Source organism: Cynocephalus volans, chromosome 7 (genome assembly GCF_027409185.1).
Source record: "Cynocephalus volans isolate mCynVol1 chromosome 7, mCynVol1.pri, whole genome shotgun sequence".
NCBI lineage: Eukaryota > Metazoa > Chordata > Mammalia > Dermoptera > Cynocephalidae > Cynocephalus > Cynocephalus volans.
In genome coordinates this window covers 17,078,164-17,099,052 of record NC_084466.1, presented here as the reverse complement: position 1 = coordinate 17,099,052, position 20,889 = coordinate 17,078,164, and the positions used below count along the sequence as shown (strand labels likewise).

Genomic DNA, 20,889 nt, shown 5'->3' with positions numbered 1-20,889 from the left:
AATTAAAGCATAAGAATCTGAACACGATGATAACCAAATACTCCTCAAATTAGTCAAGATACATACAGACCACAAGATACAAATGTTTCAAATGACAATGATATTACACAACTCACTAAACTGATTTTTTATAACAGCTTTATTGAAATATAATTTACGCTTTAAAAATATATGATTCGGTGGTTTTTAGTACATTCACTGGGCTGTGCAACTACAACAACTACCTAATTTTAGAACATTTTCATCACCACCACCCTGCAAATGCCTGTACCCCTTAACCACCACACCTCATTTCTCCCCCGTCCCCAGCCCTGACAACAATTAATGTACTTTCTGTCTCTACAAATTCACCTACTGTGGACATTTCATATAAATGGAATCATATGATATGGTTCTTTCAGGCTTCTTTCCCTCATTATGTTATGTTTTCAGGATTTATCCATGTTACAGCATGTCTCAATATCAGCATGTATTTCTATAGGGCCGAATAACATACCATTATACAAACAGACCACATTTTGTGGATCTAATCATTAGTGGATAGACATTTAGGTTGTTCCTACTTTTTGACTATTATGAATAATGCTGCAATGAACATTCATGTACAATAAACCAATTCTGAAAAGTACTCCAATCACTGGGCTGGAAGATACCATGAGAAGGTATTAATCCAGCCATAGCCTTTAGAGAGGGGAATACTCTATTCAAGTAAGACTAAATGCTCTCTACTTTTAAATTTCTCCAGAAAATCAGATCCCACAGTCTTCTTTCCGATATTTCACAACTCTTAGCTGATGGTCCTCTCTGAACTATTTCTTCAGTTTATTTTCACTAAATAACACTTGTCTATTAGTTTGCTGCCTCTTTCTCTAGTTTATTAAGATAAATCTTTAATTCTAATCCCACTCTAAAAAATACTGGCCACAAACCTCAGCTACCTCCAAGGGCATACATTTTTTATCAACTCCTAACTATTCATAAATTGCTAACAACTCTAGAAATAGGGCCTTCAAAACCATTTGCAACTTGCATAACCTATATCAGGGTTTGGCAAACTACAGCCCATGTAACATATCCAGAGCACCGCCTATATTCTGTAAATAAAGTTTTCTTGGAACACAACCAAGCTCATTCACTTAAGTATTGTCTATGGCTGATTTTGCACTGTGACAGCAGAGTTGAACAGCTGCAAAAGAGACCACCTAATCCATGAAGCCTAAAATAGTCACTATCTAGCCCTTTACAGGGGAAAAGAAAAAACCCAGAATATTCACTATTCCTGATCTAGATATTATTCCAGCTCATAGAATCAAAAGATCTGATCTTGGTAAAATTGTGTGCATCCAGGTTTTCTCCCTAAACTATAGAATTCATGCACTTCTTATGGAAGGATAGTAAATCAAGTCTGAAACAACTGACTAGTGTCTAAATCACTAAGGGCTGGTAGGGTCAACAGGTTTGATCATATCTGCCTTAAATTAGACATTAGAAATGCTTCCTTTTGCTGGCTACGGGTCTAATTTATTTATTGTATATCTCCTAAGCTGCCTTTAGCATGTGTGTGTTTCCTTTTAAGTGACGAGAACTTCCCTGCCATCATTAGACCCTTGGCTTTTAGATCCTTTTCCATGCTGGTAGAAAAACTGGAGACCCAGCCAGTCACCCTCCTTTGTCTACTCATCGTGAAACACAAAGGCCTCACTTGTGAAAGGACCTCTATATGTGGGGCTATGGGCCTATTTCTTTTCTGAAATATTCTAGAGCCCAGTGGCTTCCAAACTTTTTTGACCATATGCCCCGATCAGTAAAAGTTACCCCCTGATATACACATATTTATTTAAATAAACTTTACATATACTATAAGACAAATATGTATTTTAAAACATAAAAATTATTTGAAAAATTAAAAGAATGATTTTTTTTAATACCTAAAAAGCTGTTCTAATAATTCTTTCCCATATCCCAGTAGATAATTTTGCATAACCCTAGAGGGTCTGGACACCCAATTTGGAGAAATCCGCCCTAACTAAATATATCTTTAGTACTTTTATTGTTTGCTTAAATAATTTAGTCTTTTACCCTCTCCATCTTCTCTGAAATGTGTTTTTTTTTTTCTTTATTTCATGAGATATCAGTCCAGCTTCTCCTCTCTCCTCAGCTCTACTCTCGGCACTTAAACCCCCTCCTCCCTTTCCCATCACCACCCAACCTCTTCAGCTTCTGGAAGCAACATCAAGAGGCCTCAAGAAGCACCTGAGAAGACTAAGCAGCTCAACCATTAGCATTTTCCAGTCAACTGTGCCAAATTCCAAAACACCCTCATTAACGTTTGGTCACTACACAGTCCTCTCCTGGTTCCTGGGCCCGTGTGAGTGCTGTCTCTGAGTGCTCAGCCTCAGTCCAGGCTCCTCTGGTGCGTCCGATCGCCATGCACCCAGCACGTCTAACCACCCTCTCTCACCCACCTTCGCCTGCTTCTTCCTTCTTCCGCCCACAGTTCTTTTCCTCTCCCTTACTCTTTCCTGAATAGAAATAAAAATATTTCTACTACAGTATTTAACGGTTATTTCAAAAAAGATCTGTTAGTTTCTAAACTGTAAAGATTATGTCTTTTTGGTTTACTGCTGAACCTTGACAGCTCTGAGAGATAGACTAGGCAGCCGAGCTGACTGCAGGTGAGGATAGGCAGAACACCTATTCAAAGCCTGCAGCGGTGAGAGTCCTAGCCGTGCCAAAATGTGGTGGCACCACACACAGTCACATAGCCACACAGGGCATCACTGTGGGAAATCCAAAACTATAAACTGCAGTGATGCCAAAGGATAAAGTGCAGTGATGCCAAACAATTTTTAGTTGTCTCTTTACTAGACAAATTGCAAACTAATAGGTATGGCTAACCAAAAAAAACTACGAAATCATGAGAATATTTACAATACTGGGTTTTAGATCTAGGCCAAAGCCCAAAACCAAAATAAATCATTACTTAATCTCCGAACACATTGTTTTCAAAGAAAAGTCTCTAAAAATAATAAAGAAGTAAAAGTTATGTTTGGGTTTAGCATTTTAAAGATACCTTTAGAGAGCCCATTATAGAAACTTACTAGGTACAGCTGGGGCAGTTGGCTTAGATTCAAAAGTTTGCCAGATTGAAGGATTACCTAAATGACAAAAAGGAAAAGAGTTAATAACAAAAATCACAAGGTATGGACTAAATTTTGGTAGACCTTATCCTAATTTTTACCTCCCATAGAAACAACAAATGAAATTTCCCAATATATAGCACCTCACTCAATAGAATAAAGATATTTAACACAAATCCTTTCAAAGCTAAATTTTTCCTAGAATTACTTTTCAGTCAAGTATTTATGATATCTAAGTAATTGTACAGGTATCCCTCACTACCTGAACTCTTGCTATTCGAAGAGGTTAAAGGAAACAACAACCCTTTCTATCCCCAATCCTTAATCTCAAAACAAGAGGGGAATAAAACCTAGCTCATAGACTCCAGTACCAATCCCCACTTGGCATCCCTCAAGGAAACAAAGATTCCTTAACAGCCTGAGATGCGCAGGAACCAAAACTAGGATCACCCAGAAGGAGAACAGGCAGAAGGCAAGCTCTTAGGCTTCACTGTGAGACCTGAGCCTGTGGTTCCCAGTGTACCTTCTGCAGAGTCTCACAGTGTGGCTTCTGGTCTAGCTCTTGAATGATACAGAGACAGGCAGCTACCACTGATATAGTCAATAGGTTGTGTGTGCTCCTACTATGCTTAAAACAAACCTTTAACCCCCAAACTACCACAACTGAGAATAATGCAGCAAGCCTTCATAGTACTTTAGAATAATTAAGAGTTTAATATCAATAATAATAGCTAACACTAATGAGTGCTTAGCAGGTGTACCTTACATGTGTTATCTCATTTAATCCTTATAACAAGGTTATTATGATGTAGTTACTATTAATATTCCTACTTTAGAGCTGAAGAAACTGAGGCAGAGATTCAGAAAGCTACATAGTGCCAGAGATGGGAGTTGAACCCAGTCTGTCTCCAGACCTTGTGTTTTAATCATAACTCTGTCCTACAGTATATGAATCAAGAAGTAAATGGTCACTGAGCAGGTACTATGTGCAGAACAGAATTCTGATTGTTTTTAAAAAATGAAAACCACTGAATGATAGTTTAGATTTTTTAAATTCTTCTTTCTTTCTGGGTTGTGGTAACAGAGCTGCCAAATTAAACTAACAAGAAGAATGCCATCTTAGCACACATAAACTAACAGGGCCCACATTCCTCTGAAGCCCAGTGCAGTTAGGGAGGCCCACCTTGCCTCCAGCACCAGGACCCTGTCCACTTACCTCTGGGTTCACTGACACTGTTTAATGGTTTACTGGTGAACTCTTTAATCTGCAAAGAAAAAGTCTTTTAGCAATACATGTTTGAAACTAGATAGGGATATATTGAATAACGAACAGATATTATCATTGGTAAATTAACCTTTTCACTAAATTGACCGAAGACACAGGGCACATAGACTTTAACAGCACAAAGGCAAAAGTTTTATAAAAGTAGCATTTGGATTTGGCTGCTTCTCAAAGTACTTACTGAAAGAAATGATCATTTACCTTCAAATTTATTCTGAATTCAAACTGAATAAATCTGTTCTATGGTATTTTTAAATGCCTTTTTAAAACATTTTACTTTTATAAGAAATCACAAGGGGAAATATATTCCATTTTCTTTACTTTATACAATGTGTGAATACTATAAAGTACACTAAACACTCTAAACTAAAAACACATGTTCTTAGATGAATTGCATTGTTTAAAGAAGCACGGTGCCAAACTATTGCTAGACATACCTGGTGTCTCTGAGTAATAATCAGCTCATTCTGCTCCTGGAGTTTCTGCCCTAGCTCTTCTATACTTTTCTGGTAGAAAACATTACTTGTACTTAGATTATCTATCACTGAGGTTCGAAGTTTCTCTATATGTGACAGGAGCTGAAAAAAGAAAGAAAGGCATCCATCTGCAAGCTGCATGTAAAATGTCTTCATTCTGAGAATTGTATGCACATGCCTGCCTTCTTTGCTGGCCTTATGCTATTCGTGCACAGCAAGTCATTGAATAAATCCTCAATCACTGTACCAAGGCCCTGGCTGTGCATGGTGCTTCATCTCTGTTCCCAGGAGGCTCATGACCCAAGACAGACAACACTGATAATGTGAGCAGCTGAGCCAACCTAGGCACATTATATGAAGTAGCATACGAATGAGCAGCAGAGGATTAAGACTTCCTCCACAGAGCAACTCTGACCCTGGTCTCACAGGGCCATGCCCACGCTTCCACACCGAACTTCCCACACAGCCCTGTCCTTTGCACATCTGCATGTGCCATCCCAGCTCAAATGGGCATTCCCTAGGCCAGAGAGTGCATATAAATTATTTTTATATTCCTAGAAACTAGCATAATCATTGGTTCTTAGCAGGTTCTTAATGAAAGGGGGGTGGGGGTGTTGGGAGACAAAGGAAAAGCAGGAGGAAGGAGTAAGGGATGAAGTGTAGAGGACAGAGAGCCAACGATGCACAGACAGATTTATCTCTAGAGAATGTCAGGGAAGCTCTGGACAAAAAAAAAACTCAAGAAGAATTTGTTTTCAATAATTTAGATAATGCCTCTCAAAGCAATTTCAGTAGTTGCTTAAACAGAGGGGATAAAAAAATAAAGCTTGGCAATTGGGCTAAGGACATTCCAAGTCTAAGGCCTGGAAGTGAAGACGGGATGTGCTCATCAAATAAAGGTGCAGAAACAACTGTGTCAGAGTCTACAAGAGCATATGGATCAGCATTTCCTAATTTTCTTTTTTTTCTTTTTTTTAAAAATCAGCACTCAGTATGTGCTAGATGCTGTGTCAAGCACTTCATCTTGTTTAAGCCACACTTTCCCTTTGTACAGATGGGGAAACTCAAGTCTAGAGAGGTAAAGTAACTGGCCCAAATTCAGACAGCTGGAGGGGCACAGCCCAGACTGGAACTTGCACATCTGGCTTCAAAACCAACTTGCTTAGTCAACACATGGCATGGTCTTGCCTCTGAAGTGCCCTGTGCTCCTATGATGCTGGACAAACGCTAGGTTTAACCAAGCTAGAAAGATTTCCTGAGTGAAGCCTAAAAAATAACCTTTCATATCCTAGTGCATACTAAGAATCTCCCCCAAGTAGGACATTGTCAAGCCCTTTCACTGCGTTTTCACAGACCCCCGAAAGAGTGACCCTAAATCCAGTCTGGGAAACACTAAGCTAAAACATAAAAGGAAAAGCCAGTAAAAATGTCTGGTGTTCTGGGTGGAGGTTTAGGATCTTGGACCTGACCAACAATATGGGGAATTGTTCCAGGCTCAAGAAGAAAGGGGACACAGAAAATACTAAGGGATGATATCATTCTGATACTGGAATTAAGAATGGATCAGAAAGGTTCAGAAAAGAGTTCATTAGGGGAGGAATGTGGAGAGTCTAAGCAAGAGATAGCCAGAAATTATTCCAAAAAGCTTGCAGCCCGTGAGCCCACTTTTTGTGAACTACCATTTCGAGTTCTATGCTTTTTTCTCTACCAGCCCACATCACCCCTTCCTCCTTTCCTTTCATTACATGACCATTCTACAACCTCCCAACCTCTCAGGAGTCTTCTGTTGGGTCAAGAGGGCATGCCATCGCTTATCTGTGACTCCCTTTGAACTACTACCAATGTTATTTAGAAAAAAAAAAAAAAGATAGCCAAGAATCCAGGTAAAGCAATAAAAAGTTGGCAAATGCAACTTCCCCTAAACAAAGAAATACAATATGTGCATTGTGGGAATGGTAGGCACCAATCATGTGGAATAATTAATAGTTAGGTCTTAGGCAGAGATTACTAAGCCTGATTGAATTCACCCCTCTGTTAGGGTTTAAGAGAAAGAAGAGAGAAGTGAGCAGCCTCTAAACAAGCCAAACCAACAGACAAGGCAGCAGCACAGCCTAGTGGCAGCACAAAACACCCTCCCTCCCAGCACCCGGGGTGGCGTGCTTCACTGAGAACCAGGGAGAGCCGTCCTCTCCCACCCCCCACCCCCTCACCTCCCCCACCGCCAGCAGTAGGTCTCTCTCTATCACAACTTGCAGTGACGAAGTGTAAAGACCGCACCTCGCATTCTGTTCCAGCCAGAAGATCACTGAAATTCCCACAACTGCCTGAAACACAGCAGGCTCTAAAGGAGCAAGGATTAAAAAATCATCCCCTCTTCATAAGGAAACCTGAATTGCATTGCTAAATACCAGTGCCATGAAGATCCTTGAAACAAGAGTAGAAACTTCAAATTATCTAAGAGCAGTGGTTTAAACCATGGATCTAAAACAGGGTACCCTGGGTTGTTTTTGTTTTGTTTTTTTCCAAACTCCACGTCTTAGTCTTCCCCACTAAATCAGAATCTCAGGGAATGGAGCTGGGCATGTGTACACTGGAAAGGAGTCTCGAGTAACTGTGAAGAGCATCCCTGGATAAGAACCACCACCTCAGATCATCTGGAAGGAAAGATCCTTCGTCCTTACAGGAAAGCAACCACTCTAAGCTGTTACTGCCTGTTCTTCTCCCCTGCTGACCAAGTCCCCGAAGCATGACAGGAAGCCAGACAGGCCCCGGGGCGGAGCTGGCCTGGATTCAATAGCAGCAACCCTGGGCAAGACAGAATCTAAGACTCGATTCCCTCATCTGTAAAATGGGTAACAGTACCTGCCTCACAGAACTCTTAGAAGGATTAAATATATGATAACTACAAATATCACTTTATTTCTAAATGTTCCCATGAATCCAGTGATGTGATAGTTAATCAGCTCTCAAAAACAAAAACAAAAACAAAAAGGGGGAAAAAAGCCTGAATTGAGAAAAGCACATACTTGCAAGCCGATACAGACCAGCTCCAGCATACCCATTAACTGAAATAATGGGCCACTTTTACTCCGCTGCAGCACAGATGGAAGACAGAGAACACTCCTTGCACAATGGATCACCTATGGTGCAGAAAAACTACCATTCCCTGCTCCTAGGGATCCTGCTTCTTGGCCGCCACAGGAACAACATGCTGGGAGGTGAACACCATCATGCTAACTGCCTGGGCATTGCCCTGAGCACCGGCTCCCTGGTCCATGACAAAAACCTAGACAGGTGTCCTCCCTATGGCAGAAGGTGCTTACACCTACACATAACTCTTTTAACCCTACTCTTCTGAACCCTACGCTGGCATTTCTGTATCTATAAAAACATGGCTGAACGATCTCCTTGTTGGACATCTAGCTGCTTTCCACCTTCACTCGGCAAGTATTTGACAACTGCCAACCACATTTTAGGCACATCAGTGGTTGCTGGGAAGACAAAGGGGGGCTAAATAGACAGAACCCTTCACTCAGACAGCTAATGATATGGTTGGGGAGACAGAAAATAAACAAGTAAACAACTAAACAAATAAACTATTTAAAATAGTGGTCAGAGCTACATTTAGGAAGTGATGAGAATAACAAAGGGGAAAGGACTACCTACTTAGATGGAGTGACATCAGGTGACCTGTACATCAGGCCAGAGGAGGGTGTGGTAGGCAGAATTCTAAGACGGCCTTCAAGGGTGCACCCGTAGGGGACACGGCCTGTGTAATCCCTGTCCCTTGGGTTGGGTGGAACCCATGATGTGCTTGTAGCCAACAAAATATGGCAAAGGTGAAGGGACTTGATTATCCTGTGTGGGCCTGTCTTATTGGGGTAAATCCTTTAAAAGAAGTTCCAGGCCTTTCCTGAAGGGGGATAATGAAAGCAGGAGACACACTCTCCAGCTGGCCTTGAAGAGGTCAACAGCCATGTTGCAAACTGCTGTGGTGAACAGGTTGCCTTTGGGAGGTGAGGGTCTCAACCTTATGGTTAACATGAGGATTTCCAGATGAGAACACAGACCACTGACCCACTGAATGCAGCTTTTGAGTCCCTGAGCCCAGCCAAGCCATGCCTGGATTCTATCCCATGGACAGTGCAATAATAAACGCATGTCATTTTAAATGATGGAGGCTCGGTTAAGGGTAGAGGCAATGGAAATGTACAGAAGAATAGGGATGTGAGATACATGGAAGGACCTGCTGATGGCTTGGAATTGCAGATTAAGGGAGAGAGATGGAATCAAAATGCGCACCTGGGTGGACTAGGGTGCCATTCACCATATCTGGGAACAAACCCAGCAACTTCATTTTAGACACGTTACATTTGAGAAGCTCATGGTGATGTCAAGAATAAAGCTGGCTCACTGATCTGGAGCTCAGAAGGGTGGTTTAGGCTTGACAAATAAACATGGCCATTAACAAACTCTGTTCGACCCCTAGGGCATTCAGTTTATCTCATCCTAATTCCCATCAGTTGTCTGTATCCTCACTTCGACTTTCTTTCTATACTACAAGCAACCTAAGGGCAGGGATTGTTTCGTATCACTTTTTAGCCCTATGATGTGTAGTACATAGTAGATGCTCAATAAATGTCTCCTGAATTGAATCCCGCATTGGTGACAGAATTTTCAGTCTACATAAACTACTTTGAGTGAGTGTATGTATATGTATGAGGGTACTTCAAAAAGTTCATGGAAAGATTCATATTACCTTTTAATTCTATTTTTCCACAGACTTTCTGAAGTACTCTCGTATATGTGCATTCGTGTGTGTATGAATAAACTCTATAAATTATTTACATGACTAAATTATATTACAAATGGAATAGAGGAAAAGTTGTGGTTCCTATTTTCTTTTCTAGCAATAACACAATTTTGAAATTAGGTTAATATCTGGTTCCTCAAGAACTGCAGGTGTTTTTTAGGGTGTTTTTGTTTTTTATTTTTTGTTTGCTTTGCTTTAGTTTGGGTCTAGTACTGTTCACAGCTTCTCTCTTATTTTTTCCTCCCTTGGTATTTGTCCTACTTAGGAGGAATACAAGATGATAATCTTGTGGTCATCTGAACATTCTTCCTCTTAGCTCTTATGCATCTACCTTTTGTCATATAACACTCTGGTTGGTACTATAGGAAAGGCCATTTTAGGAAATGTGCCAAAAAAATCTTTCTCCATCTAGAAAAGATTTATAAGGGATCCAAAGGGTACAAAATAAATTTCAAGTGAAAAAAATAAACGGAAGTTCTATCTTAAGAAATTCTCAAATACATCTACTTTAGTTGTTTTGCATTTGAACACTTAAATTTTTGATGTACTCAGGTGAAAGGGAATAAGTGGCATAATTAAATTTTGTCTTCATTATAGTGATTTTAATGTTAATAGTCCTTGCCTTTATTTAAAAATTATTTACACTGCAACTCTATAATTTAAAAAATCAGAAACATGTATTGGTCAATGAAGAAATAATTAAATTACTTATGATACATCCATAGATCATTGTGTAGCCATTAAATATAATGATTTTGAAGATTATTTTAAAACATAGGAAAATGTCTATGATATCTTAAGTGAAAATTGAATAAAGTTACAGATATAAAGCATAATTCAAATTTCATAAGACTACGTATAACTGAAAGAAATAACAAAGTAATAGCAGTGGTTATCTTTGGTAGTGGAATTATAAGTAATTTTAATTTTGTTACATTTTTCTCTGTGAATGTTATTAACTGGACAAATACTACCTTTACTATAAAGACAAGCAAATATTCTTTTAAAAAATGACCCACTTATAGGCCACTGGTTTCTTAATCTTACCCGATCCTTCTCTTTCTTGTGTTCTTGATGAAGAGCTTGAACTCGAGCTGTCCACTTGCTTTCCTGCAAAAGAGTCAAACAAGAGTCATTTATGTGCAACTGGAACAATGAAATCTACTCAAAACAGAAGCTTCCTTTTCAGGGGGTACCTATGAAACCTAACTATCTATCTGATAAAATTTTAGCTGGTATTTTTTACAGTGTACATGGTCAAAAATGTTTAAACAATTGTACCTGGCTTTAATCTTATACTGTAAGACAGGGGTCAGCAAATATTTGTTAGGAAGGGGCCAATAGCAAATACTTTAGGCTCTGGGTACCAGACGACTCGGTTACAACGATCAGTAGTGGGGGAACAGCCATAGACAATATGGAAATGAATGGGTGTGGCTGTGTTCCAATAAAATTTTATTTACAAAAATAGGTGCTGGCTTGCCAAGCTAACGGGCTTAAAAGGAAACACCAAGGTTTCAGAGTCCATGAGTTTTGAATTGACAACACAGCTCACAGGAAGGAAACAGAAGACACTTAAGTGGGACCTTAGGATTTCATAACCGTGTCCCTCAGTTCCTGAGAGACAAATGGTGGTCTTCAGCTTGCCGGAAGCAACTGTCAACAGTTCAGTGCAGGACACAGTTCCTGGTTCCCTACCATGTACCAAGCACCTTGCTGGGCAGCCACTCGCAAGCCAGGAGGATTAAGAGACAGGCCCGGCTCTGTACAGGAGGAAAGTGGGCACAGTGATGGAGAACTTCCACAGAGATGCTCTAACCCAGAGGTTAGGTTCAGGAGAACTCTCTGGAAGAGGCACCGCCCTAGCTGAACACTGGAAAAGTAGTAAGTGACAGATCCTGAAAACTGGGAGGTGACTGACAGGCAAGAAAGCAGCAGGAACAAAGGCCAAAAACAGAATGCGTGTTCTGAGAAGCACGAGCTGTTGGGGTAAGGCAAAGAACAGTGGGAGATGGCACAGGTCCAGACCCTGAAGGACCTTGTGTCCTGGTTAAGGACTTTCTGTGAAAAATGGGGGGGGGGGGGCGGTCACTGAAGGATTTTAGACATGACAGTGGTCAGCCGGGCCATGGAGAAGGTAGATTTGGGGGAGGAGGCAAGATGTGAGCACTGAGCAAGAAGCAGTGGTTCATCTTTCAAAAACACTTTTTTTAATGACACAGGCTTATTTTTTTTTTAAAAAAAAACCCCTGAATTCATAAGCTCTAATCTGTATTTTCTTCCTAGTAAAAAATAAAATTAAATAAATAATTGTTCCCCTAAATCGTTCTGACCAAAATAGCCAGGATGAAGATCATTCTGATTGCAAACATTCACTTCCAAATGATTATAATTATATTTGATAAATGTAAAAGATCATCAGTTCATCAATGTAGTGGTATATTTAAGCACTAAAAATAAATGTGGTGCTTCAATGTGCCTTTCTATGCCTTTTTAAAAGTAAGATCTACATCTGAAATGTGAAACAATGAATACTAAAGTAATAATAACCAATGCAGATTGACATTAATGCTAGATGAAAAAAGAAACAATTTTGCCAACTGTTTTGTATTCACATCTATTAGTCAACAATAAGCATTTAATAAACACCTATTATGAATTAGGCATGTTTTAGGAGGTAAGTAAAAAAGATCTAATCACCTTCATGGTCACTGAAAGAAACACTTTTTCTGTAGATGATGCTTCCTGTAATTTACTAAGAAAAATTAAGACATCTACTGCAGTTGTCACGCACTTTCACATACCTGACTATCAAGAAGTTGCATCATATTCTGGAAATCCTGGGGATATGGAGGACGGTCTTCTTTATACTCATGTGCATCTTTTAACGTGCCTATGTTAGACTTAACCTGCATGTTGGACTTCTGGATTTCTGATAATTGCTATAAAATAAAACTCAAAATCACTAGTACAAATGTCATACTTTTATAAGACTGAAAAAGAATAAAATTGGTGAGTGTGTAGTCATGTTTTAAATCTGACTGTCCTCCAGACAAACCTTTTCTGTAATGAGCCAGACGGTAAACATTGTCAACTTTTCAAGACACACAAGCTCTCAGTGGAAACATTCAGCTCTACCGCTCCAGTACAAAAGCACCCCGGGCGAATTTACCATAGGGTAAATGAACAAGCACGGTTGTGTTCCAATAAAGAACCGATAAGTTCACTTCAGTAAATTTCATGTAATTTTCATGTGTCATGAAATAGTCTTTTGATTTTTTTTCAACCATTTAAAAACATGATAACCATTCTTAGCTTGCAGGCCACGCAAAAACAGGTGGTGTGCCAGATTTGGTCCATGGGCCATAGTTTGCCAAAGACCTGAGCAAAAATATCCTTCTATTTTCATTTATAAAACTTGTTGGCCCCTAGAGGGAGCTAAAAGATCTTTCCTCAGCTCCCTTTGTTCCTTTCCCCCAAGAATGTCTCAGATCAAACTGCCCGGTGAGCTCAGAATTCTTAGCAGGAGGACACTGATCGCCCACTTTCCCAGGAAGAAGCTCAGGGAAGATGAAGGTTGCAGCCCAGCAAAGAGTGTCTCTGTCTGTCATCCATGCTTGTGACCAGAGCAGGATGGACCAGGCTGTTCCCACAGGGGACAGGCACTCATGTAGCCATATCCTGCTTGCTTTAGAGAAACTGTGCTCCTCACCAGCCAGGCCTAGGATGAGGAAGGAGCCTGGCAAAAGTTCTCCCTCTTTCTGGGTTGACTTCCTTCTCCCACATTGGTGATCTGCATCAGCTTTTCCAGGCACAACAGTGGGAAGTTCCAAAACTCAGGAAGGTTTATGGTTTAAAGCTATCTAAACCTAACCAGATAAGGAAAGAGGAAACCTCTTCTATGATCCATCTGAATGCAGCCCACAAATGTTCTGTACTTGGATTTGGGGTTAAAGCTCCCACTCTCAACAAACAACTTCTCTGACTTGCTCTGTCTTCTGTTTGCCTCCAGCTCCCCCAAGACTCGCAGGGAGGTGGCATCAAGGCATGGCAAAGTAAATTCCAGATCCTCTGGTCATAATGCCATCCTAATGCCACCTTTCAATGCAACTAATACCATAAGGACTTCTATGTTTAATACTTACATATTCTAACGCTGAATTCTTGGAAGTTAATTCTTTAAATTCCTTCATAAACATTTCCTTGACTTTTTCCATTTCATCAACTAGTTTCTCCTTTTCTTCTTTTTTCCATCTATCAAATAACTTCAGAAATTCTTCCTCTTTTGTTTTCTGCATTTCATATTCCTGAAATTATTTTAATAATTTTTCTGGCTTTAAAAGTTATGATATGAAGCAAATATGCAAAATTTTAAATAAACTGTCATAGCTTCTTCACCTCAAATGTGTTAGCTAGTATTGCTTCTTTCACTTAAGCTTGTAATAACACTTCATATTGTAGGGACCCAAATGCCCCAAGGGATCACACCCCGATCACATAAGCCCTTCTCGGCCACACCCCAGCATGGCGCTGGTTGCCCTTCTCTTCCGTATTCTCCTTCCTGCCTGCGCGAATTACACACCAATCAGCTCCCCCACAAACCCCATGCGGTATGCTAAGTAGGGATTGTATTTTAAGCCAATCAGCTTTTCCCTTAAAGCCCTATATATGTGTCTGTGTGCTGCCTAATAAACGGGCTCTCTCTGGTGGATCGTCAACTGGTGTCGACTCGTCCTTTCATTTGGTGCCGAAACCCGGGACGGAGCTTCTCTCAAGCGGCGACACTTTTCGGATCGCAGCAGCAACACCTTCCGAGTCGCCCCTCAGGGCTCCCTCGAGCTGTAACACTTTTCATATCGCAGCGGCAGCACTTTTCGAGTCGCCCCTCGGGAAGTCCGAACCGCCAGGCCTCCCTTCCACCGCTCACCATTGACGGTCCACCCTCGTCCATTGTTTTCGGCGCTGGCTTCTTCCACTCACCACCGGCTCATCATTAGGTAAGCCCCCTTTCCTAAAGGGCACCGGCCCTTTTCAGGCTACCACAGGGAGTCTAGATCGTCCAGTAGCCCCTAACACCCATACCCACCCCACCACGGTCTTCACGACCACTATAACAGGTTCCAAAGCCCCAGTAAACTTTTACTTTCATTTTTGGAGGTTAAAAGCCCCATTCTGTTCTCTCCTTCTCTCTTTCACCCTCTTGTCTACCACTCTCTTCTAATCTCTGTCCGATTTCCATCTCTCTCCACTTCCCGGGTCCGGGACCCGACCAGAAATTCCTAGCGCTAGGTTTCCTTCAGGCACCGGGCTTTTGCCCTAGAGAAGTGGAGGTCTGGGTGACGACCCACACCTCCCTTCTCTCCTCCTGGTTCGTACCTGAACCTGCCAGGACTAACGTGACCTACTGGGGATGCCCTCTAGGATCCCGCTTTTCCCAACCGGCCGAAGGATCTGTCTTATCACTAATCTCTGTCCAATTTCTGTCTAAATTCCCATTAAGAGACCAGAATGGGCGCTTCCTCCTCCTCCCTAGAGGACTCTCCACTTCAATGCCTTCTGAAAAACCTCACCAATCTTTCCCTGAGGCTATGCGACCTCTTTAACTACTGCCAGCGCCTAAAAAAATGGAAGGAGATCCCCTATATCGAGGCTTTTCGCCTCTTGGCTCAGAACCCCGCCCTCTGCTCCTCCTGTGCTCCCTCTCAAGTCCTTTTAGCCTGTAAACCCTCTTCACAGTCACCCCTCGATCCTTGCACCTTCAACCCTGCTGATGAACCCCCACCCTACCGACCTCCTCCTCCCCCAGTGCCTCCGGCGTCTGCTCCTCCTCCCCCGTCATCCACGTCACCTTCTGCACCTCCAGCGCCATCCACTCCCCCATCTTTACCCTCACCTACCCCTGACCCACTAAGTCCCCCTTTCACCCGTTCCCGAGGTCCTCCCCCCGCCCCTTCAACAATCGCCCCACTACGTGAGGTAGCTGGGGCTGAAGGAGTAGTTAGGGTCCATGTTCCCTTTTCCCTAGCTGACCTTACAGAATTAGAAAAAAGACTAGGCTCTTTCTCTACCGACCCTACCACCTACATTAAAGAATTCCAATGGATCCTGCAGGCCTACAGCCTCACACATCATGACATCATCATGCTCCTAGCCAGTACCCTCCTCCCCGAGGAACGCCGCAGGGTCTGGGATACAGCCCAAACCCATGCCACTGACACCCATCGTACCAATCCGAATCACCCGCCAGGCCCCCAAGCAGTCCCAGAACAGGAACCTAATTGGGATTATAACACAGCCCAGGGAATCCAGGCTCGAGACCGTTTTGCCTCTTGCTTAATAATTGGCCTCAAAAATTCGGCTTGCAAGGTCGTCAGTTTCCAAAAAATTCAAGAAATTGTCCAAAAAAAGGAGGAAACTCCCTCCGAGTTCCTCAATAGATTAACTCAGGCCTTTCAACAATACACTAACTTAGACCCCAACTCAGAAGACGGCCGGCATGTCCTTATGACCTATTTCCTGGCCCAATCCTACCCTGACATTAAAACTAAACTTAAAAAATTAGAGCAGGGTCCTGCAACCCCTCAGACCGAAATCCTGTCAGTGGCCTTCAAAGTCTTTCATAATCGAGAGGAGGAAAAGGAACGTCGAAAACAAAAGGCCAACCACGCCAACTTCCAGATGTTGGCCTGGCTTATCAAACCCCCTGGGCGCCCTCCCACAGCCTCCACCTCTAAGCCTCCACCTGGAGCCTGCTTTAAATGTGGAAAGGAAGGGCATTGGGCAAAGGCTTGCCCCACCCCCAGTCCCCCCACCACTCCTTGTCCAAAATGCAAAAAGAAGGGACATTGGGGATCTGATTGCCTCCTCGCCCGAAGGGGTGAGGGACCAACTGCCCCGAACCGTGGACACCACCTATGGTGGGCCTCGCTGAGGAGGACTGAAGGAGGCTTGGGCCCTTCCCAACCATCTCTATAACAAAGCAGGAGCCCAGGGTATCCATGGTTGTGGACGGCCACCCAATATCTTTCCTCCTGGACACTGGAGCCACCTTTTCAGTCTTAAGGGAATATAAAGGCCCCACCACCTCCAGCAGCTCTCCTATAGTCGGGGTAGGAGGTAAACAAATCTTTCCCCCCAAAAACCCTTTTTTAACCTGCTACCTTCAAGGCACTCAATCCGTTTTCTCCCATTCCTTCCTAGTCATGCCACAATGCCCCGTCCCCTTGTTGGGACGGGACATTCTATCACGGCTTCAAGTCTCCATTACTTTGCCCCTGTCCTCTTCCTCTTCCCCCGTTTCCTTCCTCCTAGCGCTAGTTCAAGCCCAAGATCCTACTAATTCCACCCCTCCAAAAAAGTCCTTACCCATGCTAATGCACCCTGTTAACCCCACAGTTTGGGACACTGCCAGCCCCGCTCTGGCCCAGTGTTCCCCCGTACACATAAAACTAAAAGACCCCTCCAAATATATTTGCCAGGCTCAGTATCCATTAACCACAGCAGCCCTCCTCGGGTTAAGTCCCATCATTCAGGACCTATTAAAAAAGGGGTATCTCCGTCCCACTTGCTCCCCTTTCAACACTCCCATACTCGCTGTAAAAAAACCTAACGCCGCCTTTTGTCTCGTCCAAGATCTCCGTCTTGTTAATGCCGCTGTCATTCCCATTCATCCCCTTGTATCAAATCCATACACTCTTCTTTCCAAGGTCCCAGCGACCTCTACTCATTTCTCGGTTCTGGACTTAAAGGATGCCTTCTTTTCCATACCCCTAGAAACCGGCACTCAGGACATTTTTGCCTTCACATGGACTGACCCCCACTCCCGTCACTCCGAACAACTCACTTGGACGGTCCTGCCACAGGGATTTCGGGATAGCCCTCATATTTTCGGGCAGACCCTAGTACAGGACTTCAAATCTTTTCACTTAAACCATCCAGAGTCCACCTTATTACAATATGTGGACGATCTCCTTCTATGCAGTCCTTCACGGGAACAATCCCAAGCTGACACTGCCCATTTGCTTAACTTCCTAGCAGGTAAGGGATATCAAGTGTCCCCCGCCAAGGCCCAAATCTCCTTGCCATCTGTAACCTACCTTGGTTTTCTCCTCTCCCCGGGAAAGAAGGAAATCACCCTGGACAGGAAACAGCTTCTTACTGACCTGCCCATCCCCAAAACCAAAACAGAAATCCTATCTTTCCTGGGTCTAGCCGGATATTTCAGAGCATGGATCCCCAATTTCTCTTTGCTAGCCCGACCTCTCTATAATATGAGTAAGGGTCCTCCTGAAGAACCTTTACTCTCCTCACCTCAGCGCCCTTTTCTCAAGCTTCGGCAGGCCCTTCTAACGGCCCCTGCACTTCATCTCCCTGATCTAACTAAACCCTTTTTCCTCTATGTTCATGAAAATGTGGGACAAGCTCTAGGCGTCCTAGGACAGAATTATGGCCCCTCCTATGCCCCTGTAGCATACCTATCAAAACAGTTGGACCCCACTGTACAAGGCTGGGCACCCTGTTTAAGAGCCCTAGCAGCGGGGCAGTTACTGCATAAGGAGGCATCCAAATTAACATTTGGGGCACCTCTTACCATTTTCTCACCACATCACCTTAAAGACCTCCTTACCTATAAGGCTCTCCACTCCCTCCCACCTTCCAGAATTCTAACCCTCCTATCCTCGTTTCTAGAAAATCCTGCCCTATCCTTCAATACCTGCCCACCCCTAAACCCGGCTACTCTACTGCCTATACCAGATTCCCCCAACACGCCTTTGCACAGCTGCGTAGAAAGCCTTCAGAATTTCATACCTTACCGCTCTTCCATCACTGAGGGGCCCCTGTCTCACGCTGATCTCCCATGGTTCACGGATGGGTCCTCATTCAAGGAAGGAAACACTCATTACGCAGGGTATGCCATAGTCTCCCTTGATTCGGTTATAGAGGCCCAACCTTTACCCAAGGGTACTACCAAACAGCAGGCCGAACTTATCGCCGCCACGCGAGCCTGCGTTCTAGCTGAAGGAAAATCTCTTAACTTATACACTGACTCCAAATATGTCTTTCACATACTTCTCTCTCATGCCGCCATATGGAAAGAACGCGGTCTGCTTAACACCAAGGGTAACACAATCACCAACTCAGCTTTAATCTCCACATTAATCGAGGCATCCCATTTACCTTGTAAATTAGGAGTCATTCATTGCAGATCCCACCAGAGGGACGATTCCCCAATCACTTGCGGGAATTGTAAGGCTGACCTCGCCGCACGCACTGCGGCACGGCACCCACAGACACAAAACCAACTTCCCATTCTTCCATACGGCTCCCAAGGTTCACAGACACCCTCTCAGCCTCAACCGCCTAATGATAATAAGTCCTCTCTCTTTTGCTTGCTCCATGACCTGTTTCACTCTAGCCCCCAAGCTTTATCCCAGTTTTTACAAGCCTTCTTCTCAATCACCCCATCTGACAAAGCCCTCTTGCAAAAAATCTCCTCCTCATGCACAATCTGCCAGCGTACCAATCCTAACACCCCTCTCAAACCTGGGCCATACCCCTCCCACCAGGCCAGAGGTCTCACACCCGCAGCCGACTGGCAAGTCGATTTTACGCACATGCCTTCTGTCCGGCGTCTCAAATACCTCTTGGTGTTTGTTGATACCTTTTCAGGATGGGTAGAGGCATTCCCAACATCCAATAAAAAGGCCTCCACCATAGCCCAGACTCTCCTTTCCCAAATCATCCCACGATTTGGGATGCCCACGTCCATTCAATCTGACAATGGACCTGAATTTACCGCCCAGATAGTACAAAAACTCTCCCAGTCACTCTCTCTCCCCTGGCACCTACATTGCCCTTACCGACCTCAGGCATCTGGAAAGGTAGAGAGAACCAACAGAACCTTAAAGGACATACTAACTAAATTGTCTCTGGAATTACACCTTGATTGGGTCCGTCTTCTACCTCTCGCTCTACTCAAGACCAGAGCTCTCCCAAAAAAGCCCTCCAATCTTTCCCCTTTTGATGTATGGTAGGCCCCTCCTACCCCCGGGGATCACAGCAACTGAAGGACCCATACCACCCACCATGGCCTTACCCTTGCTCTCCCACCTTCGCACTGAGCTATGGAAGTACCAGGACTGGCTACTTCCAGATCCGTCACTTTCCAAAAATAACCTTTCACTCAGCCCAGGCCAATTAGTATTCTACACTTCCCCGGAACCCAAAACCCCCCTAACCCCTAAGTGGGAAGGCCCAGGTCCTGTCATCCTTGGCCTTCTCCTGTTCTTTTCATTTCACCCAGGGAGCTTTCAGGCCCCTCTGCTAGCTCCCCAGGGTCACCCATTTACACCTGGCAACAGATCATTTCTGAAACACTCATCTTTCTCTCTCCCTGAAATTGTTTTCTCTCATGCGACCGCTCCTGGCGGCCGTCCCCTTAAACGCTTCCCTTCCTCAACCATTTATAACCACACCATCGCCCCACCAGGCTCTTTCTTCTGGTGCAATGGAACCCTCTCTACCTCCATCCTGCCTAATCTTACTGCCCCATGCCTTCTTGTCACCATCGTCCCTCAACTCACTCTGTACACCAGTTCAGAACTGTTCCATCTTCTTCATCCCCCCTCAAGGCAAAAAAGGGCCGCCTTCCTCCCAATCATGGTTGGTATTTCTCTAACAACATCAACGGTCGGAGCCGGCCTGTCGGGAGGAGACTTAGGGCACAGTTTATGGGCGGTCAAAGACATCAATGCTAAACTTGAAGGGGCTCTGACTTCCACTGCCGAATCTCTTTCCTCTCTACAGAGACAGATCACCTCTTTAGCTCAGGTCACCCTCCAAAACCGCAGAGCACTAGACCTCCTCACCGCAGAAAAAGTAGGTACTTGCATCTTCCTTAGGGAAGAATGCTGTTATTATATCAATGAATCCGGTCTAGTAGAAACAAACATCATCAAACTCACCGACTTAGCTTCCAGCCTACGAACCACATCCAGTTCTAACCCCTTTTCCTCCTTTATCTTAAGCCCTGTCCTAACTTGGATTTGGCCCATTTTGGGACCTCTACTCATTATCCCCATAACCTGCCTTTTCTTGCCCTGTATCATTAGGTTTCTTCAAGCCCAAGTGGAAAAAATCTCTAATCAGGCCTTTAACCAGCTTTTGCTTAGAAACTAC

General features: G+C 43.5%; 1 protein-coding gene across 1 annotated transcript in view; it reads right to left on the bottom strand.

The window, feature by feature from the left end:
• The window catches only part of DZIP1 (DAZ interacting zinc finger protein 1), a 64,110-nt gene that overhangs the window by 25,066 nt on the left and 18,155 nt on the right, over positions 1–20,889 (bottom strand). The window contains 6 exon segments of the mRNA XM_063102986.1: positions 3,102–3,158; positions 4,357–4,405; positions 4,860–5,000; positions 10,759–10,821; positions 12,516–12,653; positions 13,857–14,018. Coding sequence (XP_062959056.1) covers positions 3,102–3,158; positions 4,357–4,405; positions 4,860–5,000; positions 10,759–10,821; positions 12,516–12,653; positions 13,857–14,018 — 610 coding nt within the window.